At 39.7% G+C, this 13,043-nt stretch overlaps 2 protein-coding genes across 2 annotated transcripts in view; one reads left to right on the top strand and one right to left on the bottom strand.

Annotated features, from left to right (window-relative positions):
• Positions 1–4,049: 4,049 nt before the first annotated feature.
• SARC_05504 (hypothetical protein) lies at positions 4,050–10,355 on the top strand (the record flags this gene model as incomplete). The annotated part of the gene is made up of 12 exons (XM_014300633.1): positions 4,050–4,739; positions 5,710–5,859; positions 6,318–6,500; positions 6,661–6,749; positions 6,892–6,976; positions 7,096–7,188; positions 7,413–7,610; positions 7,978–8,063; positions 8,377–8,485; positions 8,847–8,939; positions 9,437–9,632; positions 10,033–10,355. The coding sequence occupies 12 exons, from the start codon at positions 4,050–4,052 to the stop codon at positions 10,353–10,355; spliced, it is 2,295 nt and encodes a 764-aa protein (XP_014156108.1).
• Positions 10,356–10,578: 223 nt separating this feature from the next.
• Positions 10,579–13,043, bottom strand: part of SARC_05503 (hypothetical protein) — a 4,168-nt gene continuing 1,703 nt past the window's right edge. Inside the window, exons 2-3 of the mRNA XM_014300632.1 lie at positions 12,037–12,056; positions 10,579–11,729 (exon numbers count right to left, since the gene is read on the bottom strand). Of these exons, the coding sequence (XP_014156107.1) occupies positions 11,245–11,729; positions 12,037–12,056 (505 nt within the window). The 3' untranslated portion in view covers positions 10,579–11,244. The remainder of the gene's footprint in view (positions 11,730–12,036; positions 12,057–13,043) is intronic.

Here is a 13,043-nt window from a genome sequence, read left to right as displayed (position 1 = left end):
ATGTCAGATATATATATATATATATATATACATATATATATATATATATATATATATATAAATAAGTATAACATATACACAGAAACATATCTCGATTTATAGGTATACATGGCTACAGATACCATGTCAGTTTTGTGTCTAAACGGTCCTGCTATTGTTTCCGACTTGAAACTTGGAAGTTACTAACGGAAGCCGCAACAGCCACTGATCCCAAAATTTTAAGAAGCCTTTAAAACAATTCAGTCCTGAAGATTATGCACAAGCATTTATGCGATACATAAATTAAACGCGGCTTAATAGAGAGAGAGAGGAGAGACCAGTCTCATCACTCTCAAGTCTCAGGCCTCAGGCCTCAGCTAGTCTAAGTCAGCTACACAGTACACACAAAAGTGTCTTTAAATTTCATATCTTATGTCGGACGCCGGCTGCCGCCTATTTAATGCCTATTTATGTATGTCCCGCAATTTCGTTTACCCTGAAACGGTTTCAGCGAACTTTTTTTATGAAAAATAGGTTCAAATTCCCTCTGCCCTCTGGAGGCTCTGGTCCTGGATCAGGGTCTCTCGCGCTAAATTTACGAGTCGTATCACGTATTTATGTATAGGAACTTGATTTTCTCCTCGAGATCTAATAATCTAGAGTGTTCAGTTTCTCACCACCACCACAAGGTATCATTTGTCCCTTTTTTTAAAGTCCACTCACAATTCTTTGGGCATAGCCTACAGGTCATAGGACCGGTGGACAAACACATAATATCGTAAATTACATTTTTTTTCGCACCGGTGACAAAATCCGTCCAACAAAATCGAATTTTTTAATGAATTTTTGAAAATACGTCCGCACCGGCAACAAAATCCGGTCTCGACTTTTGAAAAGTGGATTTTTAACTCTGTTTTAGATCAACAAAATCCGTTTAACAAAATCCGAAACTATAAATATACTCTTCTCTGAGTGGCTTAAATTTCAAAATTTTGTCCATGTATTTTTGACACCTGCATATTTAAAAAAAATTAAGAAGTTTGTACGTAACGCCACCGATTGTTGAATATTGATGTCAAATATATGTCGAAAGTTGGAGTAACTGGAGCAATTGGGCGCCGGAACCGATTTTTGAAAAGTACCGCACCCGTTATAAATTCAAAATCTAGTTGACCAATAGACACACAGAATTCATTTTTCCCCACCGGATTTTTAAATCCGGATTTTTACCACCGGTGCGGTCGGCCTAAAACAACAATGTGGATTTTCCTCCAAAATCGCCGTCAACAGCAATTTAGGGCTTGCTAGTCTACGACTCACTCTCGTGGCCGTAAAATTTACATTATTGCATAATTGTCCGGTACTTGCGCAAACGGGCCTTTTAGTTGACCTTTTATTCATGTGCCCTATTTATATTTTGGGGAATGTGGATAACTTCAGGAAGTTCTGAACTTCTGCGGCCTCGTGTGTATACGAATATTGTCATAGAAACAAATGATATTGGGAAGTATATAATGCCTCGCACTGTCGGTTCAGTTCAGTAAGGGGCGGATTCCGATCTGTCCTGTGCGAGGAGTGGAGTACGAGCAGGGCCGCTGTCCGAGCGAATAAATTGAATCCATGCTCGGGGAAAAGTCCCCGGACGATAGCTAGAGAGTAGCGGGCCTTGATGGTCCTTTCATCACCGCCACGTGTGTGCTTATGCCTGCCAGTGATGCTCATACTACGGGCTAGGTACCCTTACAGGGCACGTCGGTTGTTTGTGGTGTCTTCGTCGAAGCAAAGTTATGCGGCCGTTGCCAATGTAACTGTTTTCAGTTTCAATTTTGCAATATCTTAACGGGGCTCACTCGCTCTGTACTCTTCTTTATCGTACGAACCCATACATCGTTATGAGAAATTATCGTTGACTTTGTTCAACCAAGTCACCCAGTGGCCTTATGTTCTTTTTTATCTTTTGTTCGTATGTTTATGTTCTGTTGTGTAGATTCACTGATGCATAACTCAACCAAGTCCAGACATTATTGGCTGACGGTACTTGAACCATCTTTCGGGGCTGAGAATCTCTACGTTAATGTCTATCGATTATGTCATGTTTTTGGTTACTGTGTTACTCCTGGTCGGTGTTACCGATTCGTTTTGTGCCGAGGCTAATTTTTATAGTATCTTCTACCGATGGAGAATAAAAATAAATCAACCAAGATCGTGGTTCAAACTTTAATCGACTTGTCAAGTCGTATTTCTTCCTAGCTCTTCTCAATGCAAAAGGGTGATTTGTAGAGACAATTAGGGCTTCGAAGACTATATTCTTGGTTCATTTTGTAGAGAAAGTTGGGGTTTCAATACCGATAGTGAGTTTTATCAATTCTTGAGGTGTAGTTGTTCCCAATAACGTTGTCCATGCAACTTGGTACACTTCTAAAGACACTCAAAAGTTAAGATTAATAGCAAACTATATATCAACTCTTCAGGCGTAGGTCTTTCTAATTGCGTTGTCGATGTAACAACGTACACTCTGTGGTGGCAAATAACGTATCAACTCTCGAGACCTAGTTCTTGATGCATCGACGTGTACTTTGTAGAGACACGCAGGGTTTCAAGATTGTGGTAGCAAACAATATATTAACTCTCGAGACGTGGTCCTTTCTAATTGAACACAACGAAGTGCACTTGGGTTTCATGATTGTGGTAGCAAACTTTATCAAATCTCGAGTCGTAGTTCGTTCTAGATATGTACTTCATGGAACGAGGCGCGCTTTGTAGACGCCATTGAGAATACTATGTATCGGTTGGTGACCTAAATATCCTTAAACAAGGTTTGCAATCTCAGATCGGAAAATAATGAACACTATCGGTTGTCAGGACTACACAACACAGCCCTAAAAGATGTACAAATCTGGACGTCGATAACGATGAATACCGTGCATGCATACTGAACGATGAATAAAATCAGTGCATGCAGAACTCAACGACAGGTTAGGTCGATTGATAGATGGATAGATAGATAGAATAGTCAAATACATACATACATACATACATACAAAAAAACTACACACACACATATATATATATATATATATATAATATACATGTATATATATCTATATATCTATATATATATAATATATATATATATATATACATGGGTATATATATATATTGGTGCATAAATACATACATACACACCTACATACATACATACATACATACCATTCATACATAAACACATACATACATACATACATACATACATACATACACACATATATACATATATACATATATATATATTTATCTATATATATATACATATATATATCATACATAAACACATGCATCCATACATACATACATACATACATACACACATATATACATATATACATATATATATATACATATATATATATATATATATATTTATATATATATGTATGTATATATGTATATATATACATATATATATATATATATGTATATATTCATATATATATATTCATATACACACACATATATATATATATATATATATATATATTATTATTACAAGCAGACATGGGCGAAGCTGTATTTTATTATATTTTCTGACGTATGCATGCACGTTTGTGAACACATACACATTTTATTAAGTGCACGTTCATGTACACGTACATAGTTCTATAAATCGTGAGGGCATGTGCATTTTCGCGAAGATATACAGATACACACATTATCTTTATGTTCGACTCGTTCCAACTTTTTCACAGATATATAGGAAAGCAACACGATGAGACACGATTATGTAGTGTGTATTACTCTTCTTGTGTCAAAAATCGACTCCGTTTTACATCTGACTTTTTTTTTGAGAATTGTACGTTTCTGAGACTTGACAGTATGGACGATTCTCGTGGCAATTGGCATCGTCCTCTCTCTCTAGTATTAGTAGGATGATGGCTTTTATTTGCTACTAGGGCATTGCTGAGTGTTTTTTATGTCCTACCACCTATCTAAACAGGTTTATTAGTTGGTTCCGTAGCTGAGATGTACCTCTGTCCCTATTTATATTGCACACACACCTCGCATAGTACACAATGGACGGGCTGGAGAAAGTAGATGAGATAACCGATGACGAAGTTGAAGCACTTGGTGGCAGTGGTAGTGAACTCAGTGACGACTCAAGCAGTGGTGATAGCATCGAGTCAGATCCGTCAGATGGGTCGCATTCGGATCACTCGACCGATGTACGTCACACGAATTTTGTCGAGCCATACGAGGGTGATGATAAAAGTGCGCTGTATGCACGTGATGGGAGTTATAGGCGTGTCCATACTGTTCATGCGAGCAAGGGGAGCAGCGTAGGCAAAGCTGATCAAGTTAAAGTATTTGATGTAGCTAACCATGAGGTCAAAAACGGCATATATAAGGTCGATAAGATTGAAGTTAGTAGTACACAAGGACAAGCATCATACATCAGTGGAGATGATTCCAGCGACGAAGATGCCCCTATACTACCACGCGATGGCAATTCTAAGAAACATTCAAAACGTCGTGGGGATCCTGTAGGTGGGTCTGAGTTACAGGTTAATATGTCTGAGTATTCTCGCGGAATCACCAAGAATAAGGTCAGGGAAAAAGCAATGAGGGGTGATGGTGATCGTGTAGCCTCAAGCACGAATAACTACGAAAAACACATACGAGATAACCCCTCAACCGAGAATACTTATGAGCACAGGGTCAAGGATGATGGCGGAAATGCAGACTACGAGAGCGACGGAGAGGAGGTACAGGAACGCAGGTATGGATGGTATCTCTATGTGCCCTCGGCAGCTGCTATAAAGCCCTACGCAAAACAATGAAAAGATTATCGGGTGGCGATCTCAATCCAAGTTTGCAGATTTTGTGACAGTCGCGTTCGCTATGTGCTTGTCGCTACATTAGAAAATTGAGATCTTCAGCAATGGACACAAATCTTTGCTGTAGTAGAGTATTCAACGATACACGGCAGTTCAACCGCCATTGTTCACGCACCAGCCAATGTTTTCAAGGAATTGGCTATTGTATCACAATCCGAGCAGCGCAGAATGCTTTGAGTGTGTTCAGTGTAAACATTATACATCTCATTATTCAGTATAGGCTAGTGGGATGGTCTGCGTGTGTGCGTCGCAAACTATTTGGGTTGTTCTAATTGTACCCATGTTGTATTTTCCAGCTGCAACTCCCGCCACTTCGCGCGTACCAATGTGGTTTTCTAGTTGTACATATGTATACCATTCGTGTGCGTGTAACATCTTGCTATGATTCGGTAGTGGATATATTACTTTTGAAAAGCTCCTTCTTTTGAACACAATGAGTGATGAACGCAGTAAAGATAGACCCTTCAACTGGTGAGATTTGTACTGGGAATTCTTACAACGTCGAAGTATGTCGTTTATGATTTGTCAAGTGACTTGTATTCTACATGATTTAAATTTATATGTTTTGATGTCTGCGGTTATAACTGAGGACGTTCAACTGATAAACATTAGATCACTCGGGACTTAGCACCCTGTGCATTTCGATTACAAAGTGTGTAGTTTGTAAGTTGCTTTTACCAACGTATTTGAAAGCGATTTCTAATAGGGGCGATTGGGTATACAGCGGATGCACCTTTTCGAAGCTATACCTTTTAAAAAAAGTATTTTACAAGTAAATCGGTTGCTAGCCCATACCCTGTACAGTTATCAGCCCATATCCTACCACGTGTGCGTGTAGGGTCTACACTTCAGCGAATCAGAATGGAATTGCTATAACTTACCCGCTGCAAAAGGTTCTAATGTGTACCTCGCACCCACTAGGTTTCCGGCGGAGAGGCGGAAGACTATTACACTGCTGGATGCGGCTGAAATGGTGTTGCGAGAGGCGGTAGGTGTATCTTTTTGGTATTTATATATGGTTTATACGCATCTCTCCCTCTGCAGAATATGAGAGAATACATCGTATTTCCGCCACTTTTGGCAAACATGTATGTATTTCGGTTTTCTTCCTTAAACTGTCGATGTACTCTGTAGTGGACAGATTATTACATATCCCACATCAGTCATGGCCTATTTTAATTCACAGTAAATTTGCTGTGTAGATTTATGAGGAGCACATCCCACTTAAGCGTCTACCATATGTTGCAGACGATTATATCTGGGGTTTTTCTTCGATTTAAAGTTCTCAAGACATTACGTATTGAATACTATAACTTCTACGCACCACCAAGCTTCAGGCTTCCATCTTTCATCAGGTGGAATTGCACGAATAAAAGAGACGTATCGCAAACATATCACGCCTTGCGTGCACAAGTCTTGTGCTGACCATCTTCTATCTCGAAACAGGGCTCCGAGGGCTTGCACCTCAAGGACATACAATCGAGGTGTGCTAAACGAGGTTTGATCGACGCATCCAAAAAGAAGAGTCTGGATGCATTGATATACAGAGAAACACAACGAGGCAGTCAGCGGTTCACGAAGATTGATGGCCAACCTGGGTGGTTTGCCCTTGCTAAGGATGAAGACAAGGTTTTTTACTCGCGCTAATGTGATCGTGGTTAGCATCGTACACTGTGACTGCCATGCTTGTTAAGGCTCATATGTCTCTGCGCTATCTTGTGAACTATTTCATACTAATTTTAGAAGATTGATACTCACCCGAACTTGTGATTTTATGTTCCCAACACAGATCGAAATGCTCAAACGAAAGGCAGCCCGGGCAGACAAGGTGCGATTGGAACGACACAGAAAAAAGGCATCAAGCGAGCGCAAGTTAAGGTAGGGTTTATGGTGTAGTTCGGGACAGTTTGGTATGGAGCGCTCCCAAAGAGTTCACTGTCCTAGGAAGAGTTCTATCGGAGAAGCAAGAGTCCAATGTTTTAACGTAAGGCACTATCTTCTCAAATTTCTCACAATACAGATATATGAAGAAAACTGTGCGTATGATGCTATTCACAAACACGGCCATGCACGAAGAAAGGGAAATATTGTTATCAAGTATAAAAGTATGTATGCAAATTCTTTCTTTTCATCATTTTTGTTTGTTCAAGTACGTCTCTGAAAGTTTATGGATTAAATTTGAGATTGCTCAAAACGATATTTTAAAATGATTGCAATTTTACAGGCCTTATCCCGAAATAAGCGACAGTTGGTGCACAAGCTCAAGCAAAAAGGAGAGCCCATCCCTAGTTTCATCCACGAGAGCTCTTCATCGGAGGTGTGTATATTGAGAGTACCGCCTTATATTTTTACAAAATAATGGTGCCGCTGTTGCCTTGTTTGTGTACGGCATCCTTAAAGCAACTCGCTAACATCACCAATATAAACCATTAGGTACGCCGCATGCCGAAGCCCTTCAACGTGACTTGTTAATACTAAAATCAATATGTTCTCGTAGTGTATCACTGATATTTTTCCCATTTCGTTCCCTGTCCCGTTCAGGACATAGAAAAGGGAGATTTATTGCACGTGAGTTCACGACCGCAGAATGAAAATCAACAAGCACCGGCCAGTTTTTTGGTACCACACGCGTTCATGGCACCGAGACATCACTCAGTCCCACAGCCAGCCATGAGAAAGAGACGATCCCCAGAAACTTCGACGAAGTATGCCGAAGTGTTGGTGGATACGCAGGGACTGGTATGGGGGCCCTCGCATCCTAGTGATGGGATATTAATCATGTGTCGATGCGAAACAGACCCTGTGTTAAAAGTGCCGTCATTTGTATCTGTTTTATTGCCTACGATTCGATTGGCCATTAGTAGGCGCCTATGATGAAAAACTCTTAAGCGTTATTGTTCATGTTATAGCCGCCTTAGGCGCTGGCCAGCTACAGGGACGCTAGGATACGCACAGAAAATGCAGTGACTGGATCTCTTGTACAAATATCTTTTGAATTATTTAATGTTGATAGTTACTGAACTCGCCCCGTAAAATGGATTAGATTATGCGGCGGGTTTTTATTGACGTGAAATCTAATTCAACTTCTTGTATTTATCGTCCACAGCCAACAGTCCCTGTCAAAGCAGGCCCTGTGACGGTGATCAATTTTGGTACCGTAGAGTGGGAACGAGAAGGCTTTCATTCTGAAAGGTACGTCAAAGTGGTGTCAATCAAATTACGCATAGCGATGAGTAATATATAAAATATTCATCTGGGGTTAGCACTGATCGCTACACATATGGGGCAGTGTTTGAAACCAGTTTACTGTCTTGATCCCACGTATTTCTGAGCTGGAATACATAACTCCTGTGTATGCTGAGCGATGACGAGTCGTCGATTTGTCAATATGGCTACATGGAAAAATTGTAATTCTTGCTCACATAAAGATCGTTTACATTTTCTGTATGTATTGCATTGTGAACTCATTTGATAGCCTACCGGACTCTGTCAACCGCCTTCACAGATACATTTGGCCGATTGGATTCACCTCCGAACGAATGGGTAACAGCTACCTGACCGAGGAGCGCGTACTGTACACATGCAAAATACTAGATGGCGGCGAAGGACCATTAGTGAGTTTCTGATGTCGAGGTGTCGTTCGTATGATTTGAATGCTCCGTGACAATTGTACTTGGAATATGGTGTTTTAGCCACACTGATTGATCAATTTGTGTTCTTATTCCAAAAAGAAATGTGTTCGTATGGTTTAAATACATTTCCCTGTTAAATTGTCGAGGTTTTATGAGATCGAACTGACTCCTTTCAGGCACAGACTTCTCATCTGCAAGTGTGTTAAAACTGAGGTATCCACTGATTGCTAGCGTGCCGTATGTTTCGTTAGTTGTTATTAAGCACGAGTCTGCATGCAAACAATGCTTGTTTCAATTAAAATAAAATCGCCCGACTACTCAGTCTATTCCTTCATTATTTCAGTTCGAAATCCGGGCAGCAGACGATCCCGAAAGTCCTATTGTCGCCACGTCTCCGACGTCGTCGATTGTTACGCTGCTGATTAAAATTAAAACGGTATGCTTGCACACTGTAACCTTTTACGAGTAGTGTTTAATTGAACGATCATATAGTTTTTGTGTGTTATTTGCATGTGTTCGCTTATGGTATTGTGAATAGATCTGTACCTCATGTGTGTCCACAATGTTCTATTTTCTAGAAATACTTTGCGCGGCGATAGTAGAACCCTTGCAATACAAATACAATCGCACACTGTATTTGCGTGCGCTGGTGTGCAAATCAAGTTGTTGCAATCGCAACTTAATAACAGCCAGCAAACCCTCAGGGATATATGCGTCATCTCCACGGCACAGTGATCGATGCAATTATCTGCAGTAAGTGACTCCAATAGCCCAGCGATATTTTTTGTACATTGCTAAAGAGTGTTCTGCATAATGTCAATGGCGATTGAGGTAACTCGCGTGACACTCCACCTCCTCTCTGGCACATGAACTGTGTGCAAGCCTCGCCATCCTTTATTTATGACCAAAGCCAATTTTCTTATTCTGCCGTAGGCTCGGACAGGCAACGCAAATGTCAAGATTGCGGCCTCGGGCCCTGCCTTTTTTGGGTTATCGCAGCCGTACGTGATGAAAGCTTTCCTTCTCCTACCAAATGCGGAAAAATTGAAGCAGTACAATCCCGATTATTTGGATGAAGTGCGAAGCGAGAGAAAAGCAAATAAGGATACATCAACGGGCGTTGTGTCGGGTAAGGTTTTGTTTTCTATGATACCAGCTTCGCTCAAGTGATTCTATTGTGTGCATTGTTGTTGCCTAGACAAGATGATCCTCTCAAAAAGATTTGTCATGGACCTAGCTTGCTCGTTAATTCACGGAAAAAATATAGACGAGTGATTGGTTGTGTCATTCGGTCGTAGCTGTATGTACAGAATAGGCATCGCTTGTGTTATATTGAAGTGTAAGCCTTACACACCTTTGCATATACCTGCGTTTGACTCCAAATTTTCAGCAGAGTGAATGTCCAGCAAAAAAAGGGCAGGCAAGTATACGCCTCACGAACCCTGGATCTACTTATCTTGCCGCCACTGGTATGCCAGTCGTGGTCTAACCAATTTCCTAATTCGTAAAACTGTTTCTTCCTCCCACAGCCAGCGCGCCCCCGCGCAAGAGGAGGAGTAGAGCATCTAACGCGCCCAGCAAAACACATGCTGCTATCGACAACCACCACATACAAGCGCACGCACACGCGCACATATCCATGCGGAGTGCGACTTCAGATTTAGCTGGAAGGGGAGCTAGTAGCAATACTCGTGTAAAATTAAGTACAGACTCGGGTCCAAAGCTGGAAGCTTACTCCAAAACTGTTACCTCACGGGCGCATAACGCACCGGCAGAACCACTGAAGCTCACGTTAATGCAAAGAATGCTGCAAAGGCCGACGTCGAATAAAAAACCGAGTGGCTTCTCGTAGCCATATTACAATTCACTTTAATGTATGTTCTTGTAACTCCCTGGCCGCAATTACACCCAGACATGCTTGAATATAACTGCGCCCTGTAGTGCGCATTACAACTCCTAGCTAGTAATCACATGGTTCGCAGATTCGCATTGTGAACTGATTCCTTACCGATATGAAACACACTTTTATGCTTCTGATTAATATCTTGAACATATTTTTGTTTGGCACAAGGGTTCGTAAATCTGTTCGCCAATGCTTCTTGTAGTTTGCCCGTTATATCGTGAATTGGGCTTGGCAGTTAGTACTTGATCGAGAGAAACTAGACTGCCATGTAATTGTAAACATTGAGTAATGTAAAAGCTCGAAAATTTAATCATTTGATGTCTACTGATGCCAAACAGTGCTGCCGCTTCATGTGCGATTTGGTTATTCGTGCACGCATCTGAATATAATATGATATAAAACGCAGAGTAACTCTGCATACCTAGTGTTATGCTGTTGAGGTGGTCTACATGGCAGAGTACAGTCCTGCCCAAATATGCCCGCAGCCTAGAAGTTCTATTAATCTAAACACGCCCTAGAACGCCGAGAACAGACGAAATCAGATTCGTGATCCAATCGAATACCTTGGTCCGGCTTGCTGGTATATATGCTTGATTGTAGCAGCAAGCAGGCCATAGATGGGAAAGCCTCCAGATCTGCGTGCACACAGTTGCAACCGCTATACCTGTAGTCACAAACACAATAGCTTGCACAACCTGAAGTGAAGCATTTGAGTGATGTCACAATTCTGTCGTGATCTAGCCAGGCAAATATGTGCGGAAACGTACTTATGTCACCTCCTTCAAAGATTTACAACGTAATCGAATCCGTCCGTCTAAAAATTTAGGCCCATAGTATTTTACGCCTCACCTGCGTATAGTCTGATATTTTTGAACATCGATACCTGGTCATCCTTAGGTGCATATTCCTGGGAGCTTCCACCGAAGAATGTGGAGAAAAAAAACCCATTGATGCCAACTTTGTCCGACGTGCGATACACCAGCTCCTGATTCATCACCAGATTATTATTGTGGTACAGTTTGAAAAAGCCATCATTCGACCCTACTGTATTCAAACGAATATATTGCTTGACAGTATTCCACTTTCCCTTTGAAAAAGTGAACGCTCCTCTGTCCAGCGAACAGTGTGCGACATCTTTACAGCCACTAACCATCTCGGGATATGCGCATTGCGCACACAATTCTTCCGTCTGATAGTCCATAGGTATGTAGAGGTATGCTTCTCCTTCTCCATCCTCTCGCCACATCAGACGCGTGGAGAAACAATTTGAGCCGTCTGCGTTCGTGCCTCCACTGCACTCGAGCTCTGGTCCGCCGTGCATGCCTGAAAATTAAAGAAATTTAAAATTCGTGAGAATGAAGGCAGTTTGATTTATCAGCATACCGATTAACGAATGGTAATGACCCTGTGTAACATCATCTCGACTGCTCCAATATGAGGCAGAAGAGCGGAAATTCAATAAGCTTTCTTAATATACAATCGGATAAAAACATCGTCAGAAGAGTCCAAAAATATCACGAAGACAATTACAAAAATATAAAAACAACGGCAATCGCCGTTCAGTCTTGAACAAATCGGAAAACGGTCACACACTCAAACTATACATCTCAAGAAGCAAACAACTACTTACCAGGAAGTTTTCCACCCATCCTGTTCGTCGAAGCGTTGATACGGGTGACAAAAAAAGAGAGGAAGAAATGACATTATGTGAATCAGGTGCAACCAGATATCATTCCTTCGTGAGACCAGAGGAAGACTGCTTTGTGGTGCAAATTATACACAGCCAAGACGTGATGCATTCGATAAGTATTCTGATTCAATAAAATGCACTATACTAAAGAAATTAGTGATCTGATACTGACGAATACAGGGAATTTGCCATGTGACTGTGTGTACGTAGAATAACCCTAACGAGATCAAATAGGAATAAACGACCAATCAAAAACAATCGCTATCCGTATAGGCATATACTAATTGAATGCTTTGTTCTTAAAAACAACAGAAAACATATCTAAAAATTGGAGATCTCTATGCTGTACCTTTCAATATACAAGTATGTGATACCTTCCTATCATTGAACCACATATAATCACTCAAACTTCCAAAAAATATACTGTCCAGAATTTGTATACATGCATGTGTATAAACAGGTATATGATTATTATGTGAGAATGCATACATAATTGTTGTAATTACTACTATGTGTATACGCATATACATCACAATACATATATAATTATCTTCCGTAGGTTATAATCAATATGTTTATGTACTATAAATACAATACTCAAAAGATGTCTATATATATATATATACATATATATATATATATATATATATATATATATATATATATATATATATATATATATATATATATATATATATATATATATATATATATATATATATATATATATATATATATATATATGTATACAGAGAGATATAAATCGATATATATATATATATATATATATATATATATATATATATATATATATATATATATATATATATATATATATATATATATATATATATATATATATATATATATATATATATATATATATTATATATATATATATATATATATATATATATATACATATATATATATATATATATGTATAT

This window comes from Sphaeroforma arctica (assembly GCF_001186125.1).
Source record: "Sphaeroforma arctica JP610 unplaced genomic scaffold supercont1.353, whole genome shotgun sequence".
NCBI classification, from domain to species: domain Eukaryota; class Ichthyosporea; order Ichthyophonida; genus Sphaeroforma; species Sphaeroforma arctica.
Note: the sequence above shows the minus strand (reverse complement) of the source record. Positions and strands in the feature narration are given on the sequence as shown.